Consider the following 22,210-nt stretch of genomic DNA (forward strand, 5'->3'; position numbering starts at 1 on the left):
GGACGTGGATGGTGGTGGTGCAATGTTTTTGGGAGACCCACTCATTTGCACGCTAACGGCGCGCGCGTACGGAGGCAATCAGTGTGGAAATTACGCAAAAAGAAGGGAAAATTATAACTACAGTCGACACGATCGACAGTGAGCTTGGTTGGCGCAGTTTCTTTTTGCAATGCAGCTGCTGCTGGATATCGATGTCGAATGCATCAAGCAGAAATAGTGTGCAATTTGTCAAACGTAAATGATTCTGGGTAAACATTTTCTCTCGGCTCGAGATATGGGGGCTGGAAAAAGGCTAATAAAGGTAGTACAGGGAGTTGCTAAATGAAATTGATCGGTATAAATATTGGCGTGTTTCGTTGGGTAATGATCGACATTTACCTGCACCAGGTTCGATGTGCGAATCAATTCCAGAATCAATATCGTCTTGCTCACCTGCAAACAAAAACAAGAAAAACAGGGATGTTTAGAAATGAGTCTTTAAAATTGAACACACTGTATCTCTATTTGTATGTTAAATATTCAAAATTATGTAGGTCTACTGATAAACTGCAATCAATTAGTAATTCTCTACGGCTAGCTTACCGTCCGCTTACAAAATACTAATTTTCATACCTAAGAAAGGATGTGAACCATTAAGCAGCGGTAACTGATCGGAGGCTAGCGCAGTAAAACCCTTTTTCCGAGCGGCGAATCAGTTGACATTTACATAAGCATGTATAATTCTAGCAATCGCTTCCATTTCCCACCGTCCGGATCGGAACCGAACCGAGCACGTAAACGAAAAAAAAGTTCGATAAAACCGTGCACGATTGACTCGAGTCGCGATTAACGCGTGAGAAAACCACCGAATTATAAGGCGACACGCCGAAGGTACACTCCAGTGATTAATTCGTTTGCCCGTTAATTCGCTGACAACGTGCCCGAAACATGTGTGACCACGCGAAAGCAGTGAGAAGTATGGTGGAACGAAAAAAAAACGGTCTCTCTCCATGTGCCCAGTAATGACAAAGCAGGAAAGGAAAAGGTTTTAAAATTGGTCTGCTCACTGCCTTCAGGTTCATTCCATCTCCAAAAACGATGCGACAATGTAGGAAAACCGAAAGACATCGCTCGGAAGCTATTAATCACAGAAATTGTGTCCCCAGCGCTGATCAACATCCGAATTGCTGGTTGGGTAGCAGCGGAGATGCTGGCAATGCTTCACATGCAACGCTGAAGCGAACTGGATCGCGAGCGGAAACATAAAAGCTGCTGTGCTTTCTTTCGGTGGCCGCAGCGCGATAAGTAATCGAACACGATCCACCGAACGTGTGACAGCCCCGAGAAGGAGAGGAAGCGGTGGGGCTCATTTCCGCTTGGAAGGGAGCTATTAAAGACCCTCACCTTCGCATGTTCATTAAGTCGGCACAAAGATGGTGGAAGGCCGTGTGCATCTTATTTTTGGGGGAATTTCGAATGAAGCATTAACCGGTGAATGAATGTCAACGGTGTGAGATGGCCGGTAGTTAATCGAAAGCGAAAATCGTCGACAATCGACAACGACCGCACCGAATTCGGTGCCGTTCATTGAGCGCGCGCCTGTGTGTGTCTGTTCGTGTATGTGGTACGCATATTAAGATAAGGTTCCACATGCTTTCGCTTCCCGCGCACTCCTCAACGTTTGGCAGCGTGATTCGCGCAGACTTTCTTCTACCACCACCGCTGTTCGGTCTGTTAATTAAAGTTCCCGTCAGCTGAACGTTTAAGGTCCATTTTAGGTACAGGGGTTTTGTTGTTACGACGTGTAGTCAGGACTGCCGAGCGGGGCTGGTCAGTGGATGCCCAGTAAACAGGAAGCAGCCAACACCGCGAAGTGCGGGCGACCGATGGTAGAAAGCCATGAAATGAAAGTGAAATCGTTTATCGATCAATGGTCCCTCTTCTCTCTTTCCCTTTATTTCTCTTTCCCTCTCTCTTCTTCTTCTTGTATTGTGTGATGAGCGGCAGGTTGGAGTAAGCAAATTACGACACCGTTCCCTACCGTAACGGTGCAAAAATGCGTGGGAAACGTTAGGCGCGATAACGAAAGATTTCAACGCTTCGTTTTAAGGCTAAATTTGGCGGTAAGCGACGAACCTTTGAGTTTATTTTTGATTTTATGATGATGAGCCGTATTTGAAATGTTGTTTGTATTAAAACACTATTTTAAATATTTTCAATATTTTTGAATGTTATAAAAAAAATTCCAATGCGATCAATGTTACAACAATGGCTCTACAATAAACTATTACACAAAATTACTGTCAATTGAAGTGGTTTCGAAAACTACCTCACTATTCCGACACAATTTTAGTTGCTTGTACTTGGCAATTGCAATTGAAATGAAGAAATCAGCCATTTGCAACTCCTCGTCAGCTTTGATCACTATCTAGATCACGCACCGCAATGGGTTTTCTTTTGATTTCGCACTCCGGTATTTCATTTCTTTAGTGATGCGCTTGCAGAACAGCGCTCGGTACACGACGCAAAAGTCGTAAAGTCGTGCAGTACCCGAATGCAGCAGTATGAGGCAAGACGAAAGGTCAAGGGTACATTGCCGCAATGTTCCTACATCCCCCCTCCGCTACCCATTTCTTAAGTAGCTTCGATTGAGTAGTAGATTCCTACTCAAAGGAAAAAACGGATGCCGGTTCTTATCATCGCGTCTCGATCTGGCGCTCAATCAAACCGAGCTGTTGTGTGGCTGTCATCGAGCGATGGGCTGATGCGCTGCGGACCGAAAGCCCCTGGGAAGCCTGTGATAGTGACCACAGGATGGATCACATTTCGGTGCGATTTCTTGATGTGGATCTATTAATTTAGCATACGGCCGACCGAACCGTCCGTGAGCGCGATAGGTACTGGATTGTTGGACCGTGGAGCCGTGGGATAATCGCCGGCTGCAGCGTGACGCGTGATGCAAGTCGTTTGCAATGCACATACAAGCCACGCACGATCGTCCGGCGTGTGTGGAGCGAATATGAGTTTAATGTCTTTATTTACACCCGTTCGTGGATAATTCGGTCGTGATTCGAACGATCGAAAGAATCATTGTGTGTGTGTGTGTGTGTGTGTGTGTGTGTGTGTGTGTGTGTGTGTGTGTGTGTGTGTGTGTGTGTGTGTGTGTGTGTGTGTGTGTGTGTGTGTGTGTGTGTGTGTGTGTGTGTGTGTGTGTGTGTGTGTGTGTGTGTGTGTGTGTGTGTGTGTGTGTGTGTGTGTGTGTGTGTGTGTGTGTGTGTGTGTGTGTGTGTGTGTGTGTGTGTGTGTGTTTGTGCGAGGTTTTACATTTCATGCCTTCAACTTACTTTTAAGTAGCTTATGAGGTGGATCTTAATGGTGTCGTAAAATACCTATTAAACGGAAGCGCGATAACTCCACTCGAAACAGAAAACGGAATCTAAAAAGCATTAAATTTATAAGTCCGATTTTAAACGATTTTAAAACTTGAACGCTTTATTCAAAGTTTCGTTGAGCCTCTATTTTAAAGCTATAGCGCACTGCACGTGAAAACGGATGTGGCGCTAATTAAGGGCTCACTTTCTATCCGGTATCCGGGTGACCATAATAGACGGCTGACGACGGCTGACTCGAGCTTTACGCGGACAAGCGCACAAACAGTGAAATATCAACACATAAAACTCATCTTGAAAATTACCGTCATTACGTAGCTGCGTAGGACAAACAGCGAATGCACGCTTGCGCATAATTTATGATGATTTGAGTGCGAGTTTCCCCCTCGACACGCTGTGACACTGCTGTCACTACGCACACTCTCCGATCAATCACGCCAGCGCCCGCTTGCCGATCAGCAGCAATGTTAATCGAAAATGATTAACTACCGGTACCGGTGGAGCTGTTCGTGTGACTATAAGCGATCCGATCGAGGCTTTAATGTCAAGCTAACATGAAAGTTTTACACCAGATTTCGAACAAGACATTGCCACTCTCTACCCGTATCCGGCATGGATACGGTGTCCTGTTGGAACATCGCTTCTTGCAAGATGCAGGCGATCAGATAGGCCCAGACTCTAAGGACGATCGATATTCACCCATCAAAGGTACGTACGGGTGTGCGTGCCCATAAACTGTATTATTTATAAAATTCATTAATTTTAATTAAACTTTATGCGTAATTATTCCCTTGCCTGCGAATGGGCCGGTGCCGAGCTAATCGGACGGCACGAATCGTGCCTGAAGGATACGCGGCGTTCGCTAGAGATCTACGATCGGTTCCATCGGTTTACTGAGCGCCAAGCTGAACGAGCCGCACGGGATTGGAACATAACATTTTATTAGCCCGCAATCGCGCATGTCCCCCGGAGCGTTCGTCTGGGGTCTAGCTATACGAGATCCTTCGCAGCGCTTTTCTGGTATGCGTCAACGGGGTGCGCTGTAGATTTTTCTACATGCAGGATCTAGAAATAATCATGCGAAGAAAGAACGCTCCCAACGAGCGAGGTGGGGCAAGGGGGAAAAATAAAACACAAGATAAAAAATCATTCATCTTCATCTCCTTTCGTAGAGTATCAAGGCAGAAGGTAGATCTTTGTTCCGATGTGAAATTGACTCCGGGAAGGGAAAATGTAGCGGTCGCTTGGTGCCGTCATCACCGCTGCAAGCAGCATCCTCGGCACTGATCTGGTAGAAATAAGGACCATTGGGTAGCGCTAACGAAGTAAACAACTTGCAACTCGGAGGCTCAAATTAAACCTCACACGCGAAGAAGTATTAAAAGTCGCCATGGCATTGCCGTGGTTTGCTCGCGGGGATACCGCGATACGCTAGATCGGATCTACTTAATTGAAAGTATCTTTCCGACGCGCCCCGCCCGTTAATGTGTTGAAGAAAAGGCGTCATAGATATGAGAGACAGTATTTGTGTGTGTGTGTGTGTGTGTGTGTGTGTGTGTGTGTGTGTGTGTGTGTGTGTGTGTGTGTGTGTGTGTGTGTGTGTATGTGTGTGTGTGTGTGAGAGAGAGAGAGAGACGATCACTATAGGGATTCAAAATTGTAGTTTGAATGTAAGTAAGTAGTTGAATTGACGTATCTGATGGGCTGTTTGTTCTTAGTACAGGAATTTATTACTTACAGCCATTTTGTACCATTTTAGACTGGGATGAAAACAACTTTTTCAATTTGGGGGAAAAATAATTGAATTATTTTGAGAATTGAAAAAAAAAATAGAGCACGTCAACGTGGCATGGCCCGGTGAAAAATCATTCTCTAAACAAATTAACAATAATAAAAAAATGAAACATCGATAAAAAACGCAACTAAATGTATTGAATAATGGATCAATTTAAATAAATCCCTTTCTCTGCTTTTCTCAATTCTTCCTTACGTTTCAGCCTTTCAAAATACGTTTCATAATTCTGTTTGATAACCTTGAATTACTTCGCCCGGGCACCTTGAACCCTTTGCGTGATCTTTGCCGCACTTGACACTGGGGGCACTTTTCCAGGGACAGGTTGCGAGTGTGTGCGGCAGCAGGTTCACGAATGGCCCAGGGAACGAATGAGATATACAAAGAAATGACACAAGCCATCCCCCTCCGTAAATCGATCGGGCACTCTGTGTGTTTGCCTTTTGCGGTGACCGATGGAGGTAAGGCGTGCTAGTTGAGCGGGAGGCGTAAGGGGGATATTGGTAGAAATCATGACAAATTTAAATTAATTTTACCACACACATACACCGGCTGGGATGCTGTGGAATGTAATTTCATGCCGCTAATCGAGTGCAAATATGTGCATTGGTTGCGGTGCAAGTGGATGGGTAAGATGTGCAAGGATGCTGAAGAGGGGTAATATTTAAACCCGATCGGTAACTAGGGTATGATTATGGGATTGAAAGACTTATAATAATAATAATTGCAAGGGAGCGGCTGATTATGACAAGTTTTCATCGTTTTTTGTGCGGATGTATTAATTTGACAAAAAAAAGGGATTTACCAAAAAAAAAGGTAGCGAAAATTGTTTCTGATTCTTGTTCTTTAAAGTAATAATAGAAAACTATAAAAAATATGACCAAAATACAATCGAAAAAAATAATAAAAAAATGTTAGTAAAACTCTCCCGATTAGCGGTTTCACTCGTGTGCTACCAAAAGATGCATAACTCACCTGAATCACTGACGTCGACCGATGAGCGATGGCGGGTCCGAAGTCGCGGCTGGGCCTTACCGCCATCGAGCTGCAGCGTAAGCTTGTCCCTTCCTGGGGGCGTGTTGCTTTTGGCCGAAATGGGCGACTGTACCTCGTTGTACACTGTGGTGCATCCGTGCATCAAATCCAGGTTGCATTGTATTTTGGGAGGGTGTTGCAATGGTGGAAGGAGTGGGGGTGGGAGTGACAAAATAAAACACAAATGGTCGAAGTGCAAGCGTAACAACCGTGCATACGCACCCAAACACACAGGCACATACAAAATCAAACAAATAAATATGAAAAAAACGCATTCAAACATGCAAAACATGAAGCAAAGCAATTTGAAATTCATTCATTTGATGATGGAAGGAATGCAGGTGAAGGATGCATTTCAAGCATATTTGATTTGGGGTGTGTCGAAATGGAGGAGAAATTGGTGATGAAGGAAAAGGAAGATGGTGGTAAAGAAAGAGAGAAAAAACGAGAAAGAAAAAGAAACAAAACTTTAATTGAAGCCAAATGATAGATTTGCGATCGTTGTTATATTTACATTGCACAATGGGTGCTTATAAGATAGGATAAAGCGGATCAACAAAGCGATTCGGTGCAGTAAAAGATAAGAACCGTAGAGTAATATAGATTTCGTGCAGCATACCCTACAACAAACCCACCATCACGCTCAAATAGACCAAACATCATCGAACAAACACTTTGGTAACCGATCGCACAACTGTGAGATCGATGCGATCGGATCGTTATCAACTTTGTTTGGCAAACGGCAAACGCACAGCCAGGTTCCCCACGGACAGCTTTACCCATTGCCAGGGCGAAAGTAAAATAGGTTTAATGTGCCCGTGCATTGGCAGCCGTAAAACGAGGGCGCAACAGTCAGCTACATAATTAACGCGCTGGCTGTGGCGCGCTCGGTCGAAGATAACCGAGAGTAAACAGGCAGCACACAGCCGACACCCCGTGCACACAGCATCGCCATTGCCACCGGATGCAGTTTGCCCAGTCGCCTAGTTTGCGCAGGCCACTGGCGTTGTTCATCTGATTGGAAATGTCGTATTTTATTTCATAACTGAAACCTTTCAACACTTTAACACGTTGCACCATAATCATAGCAGCGGGCCGTTGTCAGGGCCATTGCATTTAATCGCTGCGGCACGGCAAAGCGGCCGACTGCACAGTTGGTGTAGAATTTATGTTTCTAAATCGTTTGCACATTTCAAAGTGATGGTTTCGTTTTATTCTAATTGCGGGTAATGATAACGGGGTCCTACCGCACTGGGACGGTTCATGACACTTGCCGTGCCGTGCGCAGGGCAGGACGGAGAGTGGCATCGTAACGGCAGCCACGCTTTGCAACATAATTGCCAGCGCAAAAAGGATGTGCTAAGGTGTGACCGTAAATTAGGCATACTTTATAACGTATTGTTTGGTATCGCTACGATTACAGGGATGTGTGGGGACATCGGCGTTAAGGAAATTGTCGCTCAAAGACTCTCATCACCGATAGCTGCAAATCGGTGTAAATGTGTTAGAAGTATTTTCTTCCACCATGGTTTTCTCAAGAAGCAAATCAGTGTAGAAGACGACCGAGGGGAAACGGTTTTAATGTTAGAGTTGAAGAAATTATGATCGCACGGATGAAACAGTCTTCTTCTACAACAAATGTAAGCATGGACTCTAGAACCGGCCAAGCCACAGCATTGAGCATTTAAGTGCAGAGTCCGAACTCTTCCTACGGGGCCCTAGTCATCCCGGGAGACAACAACATCACCCCTCGTTCATCGTATCACGCCGTAGTAAGAAGGGCCTTTGTTCGGTGCAATTATCATACAATTGATAAATGAGCGTTACAATCGAATGCAACAGCGAACTAGCGAATGTCGGCAGATCTCTCGCAATGCATCTTTCGAGTTCGAATGTGCTTCGCGGGAATGTGTGACGGGGGCGTGTGGAGGCAGATGTACGTTTACAAGTATATTGCCTCCGGTCGGAGAACGTTGTGGCACAATAACGACTGCACTGCAACATTGTTGCACTGTGGGTTGGGAAAATGTGTAAAGAGAGAGAGGGAGCAAAAGTAGTATTACATCGAAGCATAAAAGAAGTCGATGGTTCGATCGTATAATAGCGAAATGCACTTATAGACACAGGAAATAAAAATTGCAAAAGAAAAAAAACCCCAACCAACAACAACAACGAAGGAATGGAAATGAGTACCATCGGTACCGGTTCGGTTGATGGAGCTGGTTTTGAGGGTTGATGCATCACATATCCCCGTGCGCGCACAGTAGGTGCTTATTGGCGTTGGTGTGACGCTGTAAATTATAATTACACGCGAAACTTATCAAAACGTCTCCGCTCCTCTTCTCACATGGAAATATATATCTCTCTCTGTCTTTCTCTCTCTCTCTATCTCTCTCTCTCGCTCTATCTCTCTCTCTCTCTCTCTCTCTTTATCACTCTTCCGAAACCGTAGGTATGACCTCTGCCCATTGATGAATATCTGGCTTTGCAACAATGTATGCAGTGTCAGTGAGCATGCACGCGAAACGAGTGGGGGCAAACACAAGGAAGAACATACACTCAGAGACAATCGAAAAGCCAATATTTTGCTACACGGGAGACAACACGAAAAATGGCTGTAATTAATAAGGAACCTTTTTATTTTTGTTTCCACCCGGGGGAAGGTGTGCCGGCATGCTTGGCATGAAATCAATTTAGCTGCCCCTCTGGTTAGCAATTGTAACGCGCTGATAAACACGGTTCACGTTGGGTTACAATTTATCGACATGCGAAATTAAAAGGAAAACAATCACCAATGTTCGAAGGAAGAAATATTCCTACAAGCAGGGAAGGCTTTTGGGTGGTGTTTTTTTTTTACCGTCGATTTCTAAGTGTGTGCTGTTAATGAAACAATGCAGCAAAGAAAAGGAAGAATGCGCAAAGGATAACAAAATTAAAGGGGCAATATATTCTGTCTATAACCACCCGTACAGAGAAAGAGACTTAAGATCGCGTAGGAAAGGGGAGAACAAAACCAAATAACATGGTATTAGAAGATGGAGGTGAGGTACAATATAAAATGAGATAAGGTCGTTTAAAGTCTCTTTGGTGTGGCGATACAAGAGACATCGATTTAAAATTCGCTGAACGGATGCACCGAACCAACCATCCGAACATTGCACCAGAACACGAACAAACCTCTAAATCGAAAATCCACCGAGCACAAGAGGGGCGTTGAGCGTCCCTCCAGCTCCTGCAACCTTTCAACCCCCTTTTTTCTGCCAGCCCAGACAACGTGTCTGTCCGGTATCGATTTATCTTTCCATCCTGTAACCTCCATCCATCCTACCCTCAAAGCCCCTTTAAGCTGATTCGTGTTACTGCAGGCAGCACCCCACGGTTTGACTCGCGTACACTAATCAGCTTCAAAACCTTTGACTGCGCGAATAAATAAACTCTGCGGCGATTGCAGTCACACCCAGGGAGGGGTGGGGGGGGGGTGGTTTTCGGGTTGCGTTCGGCAGCAGTTGCAGCACATCACAAATCTCCCCCCCCCCCTTCTTTCTCCTGGTTTGGTTCCCGCCCGGCGGTAGGATTTTATGTTCCGGAAGACTGTCCGTCGCCAGCGTCGCCTGGCTGGAGCTGGGGATGAGGGCGAACATACTGCGCGGCGGGCGGTGCACAAGCGAAACCTGGCGCGACAAGTTTTCACTTTCATAATTCGTGAACCCGATGGGATGGAGAGAGGGCAGGGTCGAGGTACATCGCGAGAGGTCAACGGCCGTACCGCGTTCTGCGCTCTGCGTTGCAGCGGCATTCACGAACACGAAAGGGACGGCCTGCGGCCTGGATCGAATCGGCTTTGTTAGACCTGGGTGCGTACGTTGGAGGAAAATGCGTCGCAGTGTTAACATGTGTGGGTTTTTTTTCGGGGTGAACATCGTAATTTTTCGTTTGAATCGTTTTTTCTCTACCGTACACTTGTCCCTTTTTCATGTCGACCGTGGTGGTGTGTGCTGCAAATATGCAGGTTTCTTCTGCCACTTCAAAGACAAGCTGCGAGGGACAAGGAGGCGAAAACGAGAGGTCTAGGCTTCATTAAAAGCTAATTTATCATCTTTGTCGCCCCACACGGGAGGGAGAGCGAGTCGTGTCGGAGAGAGTCTTGTGGACGGGGACGGCCAGTGTCAAAGATGTCATGCTCTTTCGGAAAGGAACAGACTGCTTCCGCGAAGTGCATCTGCACGGTGCATCAGTGCACGGCGTGCATAACTACGTACATGATGGGTTCACCGCGGGTATGCATGCAAGATGCATGCAGCTTGTGTTTGCAGTTTTCTAAAAGTGTGATCGTGTGATTTCTTCTTGCTTTAGTTTGCACTGTGGCGTACAGCAACATCGTGTTTCTTTGAGCTGTAGTAACATTTGAAGAAGAAGCGAACGCTGTGTCAGGTACAAGTTTTTGGAGCATCTTGTGGGATGGTAAAAGTAGCATTATGTCAATTGGATCGGTTACTGTATGTTATCCGTTGTATGGTATCGCAAACATACATCGAATTGATGTTGAGTGTGTTTAAACAGCTTATTATTTTATTTAAAGGCCAACACTATATAATCTTTAGTTTCAATATTTGCTGTGACATCTATGATTTTTATGAAGTAACATAAAAGGCTTCGATGAGGATAACGACAATGAAATAACGACCAGGATAACTATCTATTGTATAGTTTACTATTATATATTATATATTACTGTGAAGCACAATCTAAATCCATCAAATTGTGTTCATAATTCGTACTATTATCCTTGTGACCACAGGCTATAAAACTAACCAAGGCCAGGCAAAACGAATTCGATTGTTGGTTTTATTGTGTTATCTACATTTTAATGAGAATGATTTGATATGATGAAAATAATTTACACTTGTTGTGGTCGAACCATAAACAGAAAACAATTTAAACTCAACCAGCAGCATAAGCGGTCAGTGAAAACGATTTATTTGCTTCCCCTTTTCAAATTGATATCTCCAATTTGGTATCAAACAAAACTAAGCGCCTATCAGACAGACGCCCGCTTGCGTGTGTGATTAGATTTTCCTACTATGGCAAAACAGATTAATTAGGTGAAACAAAATCACTCCCTTCACGTGATCGCGATCCGAGATACGACACAACGCCTTTCGGATCGCACCTGTGGCACCTGTTTGGGTGGCACCGCGAACCTTCCGCGCGGCCAGATAGTGGTCACTTTTTTTGGAACTGGTGTGTCGCTTAACCGATTCCTAGCACCATAAATGGGCAGACCTGACCCTCGAGGCTGAGGCCGAGAAACAACGAACGCGCACAAACGCACTCCGAACAATCCGTCATAATGAAAACCGGTCATCCTTCGGAGTTGCTGCGAGCTGCTTCGAATTCCATCGAAAACAAAAGTTCCTCTGCTGGTTGGGAAACTCAGCGGTAACGTAAGGCTAGTTGTAGAGGCAGTAGGCCTGATAATCGGTGTCGCTGGTGGTTTGGGCTTTTGGGGTGGTAATTGTGCCCACCAGAGTCCATCCAAACCGAGTGCCGGTGGCAGGCCTTTGGCTCAAGGTTTTTTAATTGCACATTGGCACAATTCCGAACCCGATAGGGGATACAAAATCAGGCATGAGCGCGCCGCGCCACGTTGTACGAGCGACAGACACAGCCAGCAATCGCATATTTGCAGTTTTTATTGTTTTTTTTTTTTTTAGTTTTTGCTAAAAGTTTCATGCGTACGTGGTGCTCGTATCTCGTGCAATCACCACTGCAAACATAAATGAAACAAGCTACAACAAGCGTCGATAATTTTTGGCCACACAAGAGTGGACGGCGAAGAAGAGACAAGTGCGGTGCTGCCAAGTGGTGTGTCGTACAGACCGAACACCTGCAGAATGGATCGGAATGTTTGACCGAATGCTTTCGCAGCCGCGGCATTGACGCGCCAGGTTGCGAAAGCCATGTCGCATGCTGGTCGCGAAGGGGGATGGGGCTGCTTTTTGCTATCGAACAAAACGGTGCGCGCAATGCAGCCCTTGAGCGTGTCTCGTCTGTGTGTTATTAATAAATAATTCACTATCTGCACCACAATCGGCAGGCATTTTGTAGCAGTTTTTATTGGAAGCGTGGCAGTTTTTTTTAATCTTTTATAAGACCTCAAAATTACCTTTGCCATTTTGCGGCAGACTCGGGATGGTGTAATCTTAATGTTTAAACAGGATCGGCGAAGGGACTTGCGTGATGCTCAATCAAAGACGGCCAGCGCATTAATGTCAGCTCCAATGCAAAAGCCATTCCGTTGTTCGTGATTGCTTCGTGCCAGCTTCACTTTCAATGGCAAGTGCAGGCATACACATATATATTTATTTATAACACACAAATCATGCACTGCACCATGTGCCGGAGTGGAATTGGAATTTTCTTCCTCATATCCAAGGATACAGCATATTTCCTATCCAAAAAAACTCTTCATCAAATCGATCATCATCGAATGGTGGCAAAAGGATAGTTATAATGGCATGTTAACATGCGCAGTGGGATGCGTGGAGAGTTGCCGGAGAAGATTTACGACTTCGAAGGGATTGGCTGGCTGGCTGAAGATTTAAGGTGAATTTGGTCCTTGGCCGAGAAGAGCCGATTTCGATTGATTAAAAAAATAATCCATCGTAAGATTCGTGGAAAACGAACAGGCTGTTAATTCAAAAATCACAAGCGCTCCGAATAAAATCGATAAACACGAAAGCCTTTGCGTACTTTGCGTGCTGCGAATGCATCGATCGAACGATCGAGCGGGGAGCGATTTATTTGCGAATGATTGCCTAAAATGTGCTAACCTTGTAGAGGCGGACAACTCAAACCCCGAGAGGTGTGATAAAAGCGTTATATCGGTAAAGGGAATTATGTATCACTAATTTCTGCTCTTCTTCTTTTCTTTTAGTCATTTTTCACTCCTCGTACCTCCTTTGAAACTCTATAAGTCTTCTAACCAGAGTTCTAAACGAGTTTTATCAGTCCCATTCCCAAAAAAACTGTTGCTTAGCAATTTTGCCGATGATTTATGTCGTCTGCATGTTGCATTATTCAGCACACTTTCCATCCTGCATACGGTCTTCGGACTTCGACTTAAGCGACTTTTGGCTTTTGTGCTGTGGTGCTTAAAGTACACCAAAAGTGGATAACAAAGAAATGCCTCGAGCAAAAAAAAAGAAAAAAGAAAAGAGTATTGAGATATCAAGTAGAAGGAAGCAAGTTGATGCACGATGAGCATCAGATGCGTTCGGTGCATGCGGGAAGGTAAATGCTTCTTGCAATCGCGCGGCATGCATTCGCAATCAGCCAGCCAGGTCTCAATCAGCCTCGTTAGCGGGCTGATGTTTCGGCAAGGTTGCATTATTCATGTTCGGCAGGTAGGTATTGATTTTGGGTCTTCCAGCGTGCCAAAGCAAGATTACGATTGCTGCGCACAGCTGCCGTTGGAGCTGCAGCTTTGCTGGTCAAACGAATTGAGTCGAATAAAATCGAAAAGCGGAAGAATGTGTCAATACTTAAGACGGGTTTAAAGTGTGGAAATATTTCCGCCGAGAATGTGCCGACCCATCAGAGATCAATCAGTTGTCAATTTGTGAGTAAAATGAAATTCGGCTTCATGTGTGCTACCTTTAGGCGGGATGTTTGGGCGTTCCAAAAGGTATGATGAAATTTTAAAAATGTTGTATCCGAAATGAAGTTTAATGAATAATCAATGAAAGAACATTATTCAAATGAAGGACCATCTGCAAATTTCACCAATGATAGTTTATCAATCAAATCAAATTGTGCTGAATAAAATTTCCTCACATGTATCACTTGTTAGACAGAATGTTTAGTTCAACACGATCTCAGTTTTAAAATTCCAGTGATTATGGTAGGTCGTTAAGTTCACATATGTATTTAACAACAATGTTGAGCATTTATCGATTCAATAAAAATCAGGTAATTATGGAATAGGAATACAGTAAAATGTCCTACCGCCATTCCCTGTAAGAATAATTTGAGATTTCTTTATGCAAACCAGTTGGTTCTAAACACGCCGTTGCGGCACACTTAGCGTCCAAAAGCCAATCCTTCAGCGACCTACCCTTGACGACAGCCGGCTTGCAATAAACGCTGCACAATACCCTTTGACCTGCGCACACACACAGAGTATGCTACAGAGTCGTGGATTTTGCCGGGTGCAGCTCATAAATCGACCCCGTGCCACGACAGCAGCACAGCAACACCGGGAACTACAGCAGCAGAAGCAGTAACAGCAGTTCAAATTACCTAATAGTTTGCAAGTTCTTTAGCTTCTTAAACAAAAAGCAAAAAACCAGTCCGGCACGGGTTAGAGCAGAATATCCACGCTCCAATCCCGTCGACAGGACGCGAGCGATCAAGCTCGAGATGTTGTGCCCATGCATGTTGGTGACACGAGGGCGAGAGCGCACGTTGTCTTTTTAGGGGATCAGATTTAGCATTTTGCGCCAAAGTAAGCCATGATTTATGAGAATGCAGCTGGAATGGCGGAACGTGATTTATGGTGCGCGTGTGTGCTCGCTATTAAATCATGCTAAATGCTTTCATTATCGATTCGGGGACGGCACACGGGACTGTATGGGGTGTTTAGGCTCATATCCCATGTCTACTGCACACATTCGACCATCGTACCAGCGCTGTTAGCGCGGTTAGACTTCATTAGAAGCGCACGCGGCTCCGAGATTAATATCACTACAGGACGCAGTTTTAGCATGCGACATTCTTTATCCCAAAATGCTGAGGCTACTGCACTAGCAGACGGAAATTTAATACCGATGAGACGGCTGCTGTTGCATAAAAGATTATATGTTTGTTGCTAACAAATTGTTTCATGCTGATACTTAGCCCAAAAATGAACTCCCGCCTGGAGCTCCAAAATTACGGTTCGTTACGGTTTAGAAACGTAGCCGAATCACTTACCTGCAACGAAAGAAGAACAGAAAAAGCAAAAAGGTAACAATATTGCACCTGCGTAAAGCAACTCATAAAACATGCAGTCAGAAGTCAAATGGCGTGTTTTGTTGTTCCCCTCCCGGCATCCTCCCGGATCACCCGCTGCCACATATTTAAGATGCATATCTTGCCGCACAATTAAGCCTCCGCCGTGTTCTTGTGGCGTGCCGGGGCCGGACCCGCTGCGGGTGGTTCCTCGCGTGAAGTCAAGGTCAGTCATAGCAGTTTTGCGCACACACCACCACCCCGGGGTCATAATGAGAGGCGAAACGCACCAGCGAAAGACCAGCGACAAAACCATGGACCGATGGATTAGATAAATGGTGATCACGATTAGCCAATTTCGTTTCGCATCTTATGTTTGACCGTGGTGATGGTGGTTGCCGGTGTGCACTCCAATGTATGCGATCGATGATCAGTGACGAACGTCGTCGATTTGATCGAGATGGCTAATTTGGAACCGTTTAAAAGTGATTGATGATATGGTGGTTAAATTTTTGGTAAAATTACCATTATGAGAACGTCTCGGTGTGTTTGTCGGGGAATTTAGAGAACAAGTTACGCTTGAGGCTATTAGAAAAAATCGGTTAGATAATATCTACTTGAAATCAATTTCGTTTTTGGATGTATGTTTAGAATTGGAATAAAGCGTTGTCCAATAAACACCACTTATAATTTTGATTGTTAACATAACACTTGATGCTTTGCGACTAACATACTTAAGCGATCGATTAGTCAACCACACCGTGATAGATATTACGGAAAGAAATTGGATTCCCAAATTTCGTAATTGGAAAACAGTTCGCTTTGCGGTGTGTAAATAGGTCAGCTGGAAAAACGAATTCCATTCGTTACCGCACAGCCAGCTTACGCCTATCCTACCATCCGAAACCGAAACCTCATAAAGTGGAAAGTGATCACTGCTAGTCTCCATTTCTCTACATCATAGACCGCCCCTAGCGAACCGTGCCGATCGTTGGTCGCTGTCGTAACGCAGGGAAACACACCGATCTTGGTATTGGCAGCTTTCGCACAAAAAAGGCGCACAGTCGTCACTGTCTATGGCTTTTTCTTTCATCCCGTATTACTCCCATTCCATCCGCCCCTTCCCGCCACAAAGTGTGAAGGGGCAGAAAGAAGATAGTGATGCAGTTTTTAAATACCACCTCCCAAACGGTGACGGCATCGTTCGGAGAGGGTTTCGTTTTCAATGGTTGCCGGTTGCAAATTTCCCTTTCTTTCCGTCGCGGTAGAATTTTCATTGGAGCAAACAAATAAAAAAAGCGAAAACAACACTGCACACTTGCTTTCTGTACTTGCGGATTGCGAGAGGGGAGGGAGGCAACGAGAAGCAATAGCAAAGGAAAATTATGAAGAAACCAAGGCACAGCACAGACACAGGAAAAGCGAGCGTCCCAGGGCAGAGATTAACCGGGAAAGATCGCGATCGTTTTCGGTTCGTGACTGGCTTGGTTCCCCAGTTTTGTTTTTGCTGTTTTTCTTGAACGTTTCGTTTGCTTCGCTTATGTCGCAAATATCTGTCACCGCTCATCTTTGCGATTAATTTATTGCAAGGCTCTGGGTTTTTTGGAGACGATGTAAGTGGAATCGTGGATTCGTTACCGGCGTACGGTTGTCGATAGTTTAATTGGTTAATTGTCGATTGATACTTCACAATTATTTTTATTGATTAATTGAACATCGTTTAATAGCGGGCTTCAGTTGAGGTGCGGCATTCTGTTTTATATCTGCTATGTCTGCAGCAAGTCTATATTAAAAAAAAGCATCTAAGAGCAATCATTTGTCCGGGATATAGAAACAAAAAAACCCAACGCTCGCAAAACTATCAACCGACATAAATCATACCACTGATGACATGTGTGTGTGTTGCTGTGAGGGTAGAGCTGCAGTGACCGTGCTGGGGTTTGTGTCAAAGTCACAGCACGATCATGCCAATTCCAACACCTACGACGATCGCTTTTGCCAATCCAATCGCTGCTGCTAATGTGCGTGGGACTTTTCGCGCTCTGCGTCGTTTTTTCGTTGCGCTTTGTCCCTGCATAATAAAATCTAATAATGAGAAATAGAATGTATAATCCAGCGCCAATCGACTACTGCGCCCGTTCCGCGGGGTGTCTAGCTAGTGAAACCTACATAGGCTGAGGTTATGGTTCGATTTGTTTAATGGTGATTTCCTGCTCTCGAATTCCAATACGGTTGGGAAAGGAAGAAAACGAGCACGCGAGCAAAAGGTGCTTAAATTAGCCCGATAAGCACCGCCGTCGGAAACAATTACGGCGCAGACGTATCACCATAATTTATGACGTGCACTAAAATGTAGCAGCCGGATCATCTTTCAACACTCCGATCGACTAAAGGGGAACTACGTGAAAGAGCAGAGGACGGTTTGATAATGAAGGCGATTTATTAGACGCGTGCGGTGGTGAGTGATCCAAATTTGTTCACTTATGAATAATTTTCACAATACGATGAAGCCAGCTAATGATGGCCGACAATGGCTCGGGACAATGGTTCAGTATCAGTTAATTGAAAGTCTGCAAAGAGAAACCACGCTAATATCCGCTTAGAAAAGCGACAAAAAATGGCTTTGTAACAGGAAAGGAATAAAGACACTAATCTTTTCGATCGTAATTAATTTGGCAAACAAAACCATTCTCCATCGCCCGATTAGTCGTGGCACATGATCGGATCGCATGTCCGATCGGTTACATTCGAAATAGCCTTTGCAAAAAGCGATCGGTTATGAGTGCGATACAATTTAATTGTTTTTACTCTACCACCATCACCTCCACCACCTCTTTTGCGACGGTCATTCAAATAAGGAACGTTTGGCACGCGCACGGTTTGGCCCTCTCACCCCCATTTTTCTACGTCGCGGACGATGGTCGAGATCAAACCAAACCGGCACATGCTCCACCCTGATCGATCCGGAAGATATGATTATGCCACGGTACGGCCTGTCGGAAAATGTGGGTCAGCGCTGTCCGTTTCGATTGGAATGCGTGAACTGTAGCGCCCTGTTAAGGGGGCGCGCGTGCGGCGTTGTGTTTTACTCCAATCGCACAAGTCAATTTCCTGGTCGCCTGGCTCGCGTTCTAAGACGATCCGGTTCGAAGGACCAGAAGTTCTGAAGCGAGTTAGTGTGGCCCGGGTGTTCCCGGGGAGGTAGTGCATTTCTGGAATTGACATTCTACTCGTGCGGATGGGGGCGGACGGTTTGTGAGCTGACATTTAACAAATTGCACCCAATCGGATCGTTACGGTCCCTCTAATTGAGACAGACCAGGGCATGTATGCAGGTCCGGCTCTGCGTCGCGCTTGAATCTGGAGTTCCCGCCACAAAGGTGTTACGGCGACGTGTGTCATAAGCGTCGAGAACGGTTTACATCCGAAAGCAATGGCTGGTGGTGTGTTTCGTTCTTTGTTTCCCGAAACTCCTCCCCGATGCACGATTTTCCCACTACACTTGCTCCCCCCTCCCCTCCCCCCTGGGATTGGCATTGTTTCCGACTGTCGGGCTAGGCTCGGGCCAATTAGGAAAGGAAAAATTAGCCCCTTGCCGGATGAAGCCGTGCCACAATTATGCACGATCCGTGTCGGTGTCAATGATTGGCTTTAATAGTTGAAGCGTTCTAACAGGGCCAGAGCAGAGAGCAGTTTGCGTCTAGCCGGGTGGGTAAAGATTCAGTTTTTTTCAGTAAAATTTCCAACCCAGCAAAGGTCGCACGCAATGGCAGAAACGCATGGGAAAATTGTTTTGTTTTTGCGCTACTCTTCCCAAGCTACATGGCCGACGACGACCTTCGATGCGGTGCAACTTTCAACACCTCGTCGCTGGGTACGCTCAAAACCGATCAGCCGTGGGGGATCGCGGCGTCGGACGGATCGTGCACAGGCCGCTCAAGGTTAGCAAGCCGTCTCCCATCTCCCCTTAGCTGCGCCGTTTTGTTTGCGTAACAGTTTTCCCGCCGTGAAGAAGCTGCTCCATCAAACGTCAGTACGGAGGGGTTGGAGCAGCAGGATCGTCAGAACATGTCGTCCGCAGCGTGTAAGCAACGGGAGCACTCGAGGGTAGCCGGATCCATCGAAAAGATGCTATCGTCACGACGATCACGAGCGCGCAGCGGTTTCGTGAGCGACCTTTGGGGCAAACATCAATCCGTGTTGTTTTTTCGCGAAGGAGTAAAATGTTTTCGCTGAAGGTGATGCGCGAAACGTACGATGATGCGCTGCTTAATGTCAATGTGGAGGTTAAGAGCGAATGTCCTGGGGCTGGGATGGACTGATTGTTTAACAAGGAATATTTGTAACGATCGATTCAATGCAATATTGGTTTCTCGAACTTATAGCTTTATTTTAGTAAATGTTGTAAAGCGTAGTAACGTTACGCACAAAAGGATTCTATTGTAGCAGGATTTGAGATGCAGCTATCTTGCAGACTAAAAAAATACATTTTTTCAACGCTCTTCTTCACTGCAGACAGCTTACCGCAGCGCTTGATTCATTCCAGCCATTAAAACGATATGTGATCAAGAGGTAAAAACCCCTCCCGACAGCATCACGTCAATCTAACCGAAGCGCTCCAAAGCGCCCCACAGCATGCCCGTGACCCCGTGAAACTCCGCACACGCGTGCGGTTTGAAGGAGGTCTTGGCCAAGAATAAATAAATAAATAAACAAATATGTATATCTTCTCCATCACCCATCACAAAGCCCACCATCGAGCGCGAAATAAAGGATTGCTTCTTTGCGCAATATGTGCTCTCCTCTTCCTGTGTACCCCACCGGCTGCTCGGGCTGGTTGTTTGATGAAGCTGAAATGGAAATGGCTGAAATTAGCAGCCAAGCAGATAGACGCCGTTCTGAAGGAACGGCAAAGACCACAGCTCAGTAGACCAAAGAACGGGTACGAACAGGGATGAGATTGAAAGGGAGGGCGGCTCTCGATTGATTGAGCACGAACATCAAGCACGGGCGACCACATCTTTGTCATGCGGAACATGCAATCCATCACGACGTGCGGATTAGTACAGTATGTGTGCGTGTCGTATGTGAGCTATTCTTGGTTATTAGAATTGAAACCACATTTTGAGATGCTTTGAATAATCAAATGTCTTTGGAACAATGTTTGGGACCTGAGCGTATACTGTAAGCGGTTACCAAATGACTGTTTAATCATTGGAGAGTAAAGTTTTTACAATATATACAATCAAACACAATTTAAATTAAAATTCAAAGCACATTCTACCATGTAGCGGAAAATTGGTACCTCACTGTAGCGCGATCGAATCGATTTAGTCTTCTTGTGCAAAAGCGAACAGGAGAATAGAACTTTGGCAAGAACTCGCACTCGCGCCTGCGCCTGCATTCGATTCTGCTTTTGCATTCTGCATGACCCACGGTGCACCGATTATTTGCATCCCTGGACCGGTGCACCGACCATTGATCCCTGCGTCCACACGGTTCCGACACACGACGAGGGTGGCATCTTTACGCTTACTTCTACGACCGGCGGGAGGCAAGGTGGCGTTGCCGGTGCGAGGTCGATTACGATCCGATCCCATGCGATGCGTGATGAAATGCAGTGTGATTGGATTTTTTTCCCTTTCCATACACGAGTGTGCCACCCACTCGCCACGGGCGTTCTCTCCCCTGCTCACCATTGCGTGAGCAAATAACACGGGGAGAGGCGTGTCGTCGCATCGATTCTAGCCGATCCTAGAATGCAATTTCATACGAACCGGGTCGATCACTTGGGCACTCTGTGTGTTTATTTTCTAGCGGTACATTTGACTGTTGCGCCACTATGGCTGCGAAACGCTTTACGATCGGGTTGACAAAGGAGGGAGGTTGGTTGGCAGGAAAGGCTCCAGTTGGCACACCGTCCGTCCCAACCCTCTTCATTTTGTTTAATCCAGTGATCATTCGCTTTCGCATCATCTTCCGCATGATCTTAAAAAAAAAGAAAGAACGGACGATCGATAGGGCAGCTTGCGTAACGGGCTGGAAATGGGAGGGAAAATTACTGCTGATTGGTGATGCGCCGAGGGGAAATTGGATGCACATTGCACACAATTGGAGAAAAAGGAGAATTATGAATAAATTTGCATCGGCAATGAGTCTCAAGTCGGAACACATTCACATACACAATCGGGCGGATTCGATTATGCCGAATGCACCTTTCCGGATTGGGAAAGGGGGAGGACCAGCTGGCCACTACCCCCTTGCACGGCTGATGCTGCTGCTCCTGTTGCTGCCGATGATGATGTCGAACGGCTGAACTTTGCCGCCGCCGTTTGATGTGGAAAGTAAAGGCGTGTTGTTATCGGTACGAGGATTGTGCTGGGATTGTGGAGGCTGGGCCGAGAGAGTGTTTGCCTGTGCATTTGCACTCGTTACGCGGTTTGTTTGTTGCTCTTTTCAGGCGTGCAGCTTCAAGGGGCGCGAATGTTTTCTTCTAGTTAGATTAAAAATAATAACCAAACAAATTCTAAGGGTGCTGTGTGCTTAAAAGCGTTCGATCTTTAAGTGGATTAAGATCGTGGTCCAAAGGGCGAATGGAACGAGTGGTTCTTAAGGATTGTTAGGGTGTTTGAAGCGTCTCACTGGATGTCAAATTGTCTTCAACAGCGGCAAATGAGATCAGGTATGCGCTGGAAGTGCAACAAACTATGTAAAACAGTCGTTTAAATATCGTTTCAATGCAAAGATGATTATGATTCGTCATATCTTAATGAAAATACGAAACAAATTACTGAAGAGAATGAAACAATCCGCCTTTTATTGCAAGTATGCCATCTATTCTGCTCTGAGTTTTGCTTAAATTCGCTTTCAAGTACAAGCAACATAAGCCTGTTAATTGATCGTGTCAGTGACTTCATTTGGAAATAACCATGTAGAATTCTTTTAAAAATGGATATTCTCAAACATAAAAAAACTCTAGATCGATAATGATGGACATTATTAAAGCAAAAATGAAGAAATGATT

The 22,210-nt window shown here is 45.4% G+C and overlaps 1 protein-coding gene across 9 annotated transcripts in view; it reads right to left on the reverse strand.

Annotated features, from left to right (window-relative positions):
- The window catches only part of LOC121595923 (protein outspread), a 199,856-nt gene that overhangs the window by 32,286 nt on the left and 145,360 nt on the right, over positions 1-22,210 (reverse strand). For 8 of the 9 annotated variants that reach the window (XM_041920384.1, XM_041920381.1, XM_041920378.1 and 5 more), the window contains exon 7: positions 6,136-6,279. In XM_041920384.1, coding sequence (XP_041776318.1) covers positions 6,136-6,279 — 144 coding nt within the window. Of the gene's footprint in view, positions 1-378; positions 433-6,135; positions 6,280-22,210 lie in introns of all 9 variants that reach the window. The other variant, XM_041920380.1, reaches the window with a different exon arrangement.

The sequence above is a fragment of the Anopheles merus genome, chromosome 3R (assembly GCF_017562075.2).
Source record: "Anopheles merus strain MAF chromosome 3R, AmerM5.1, whole genome shotgun sequence".
Taxonomy (NCBI): Eukaryota; Metazoa; Arthropoda; class Insecta; order Diptera; family Culicidae; genus Anopheles; species Anopheles merus.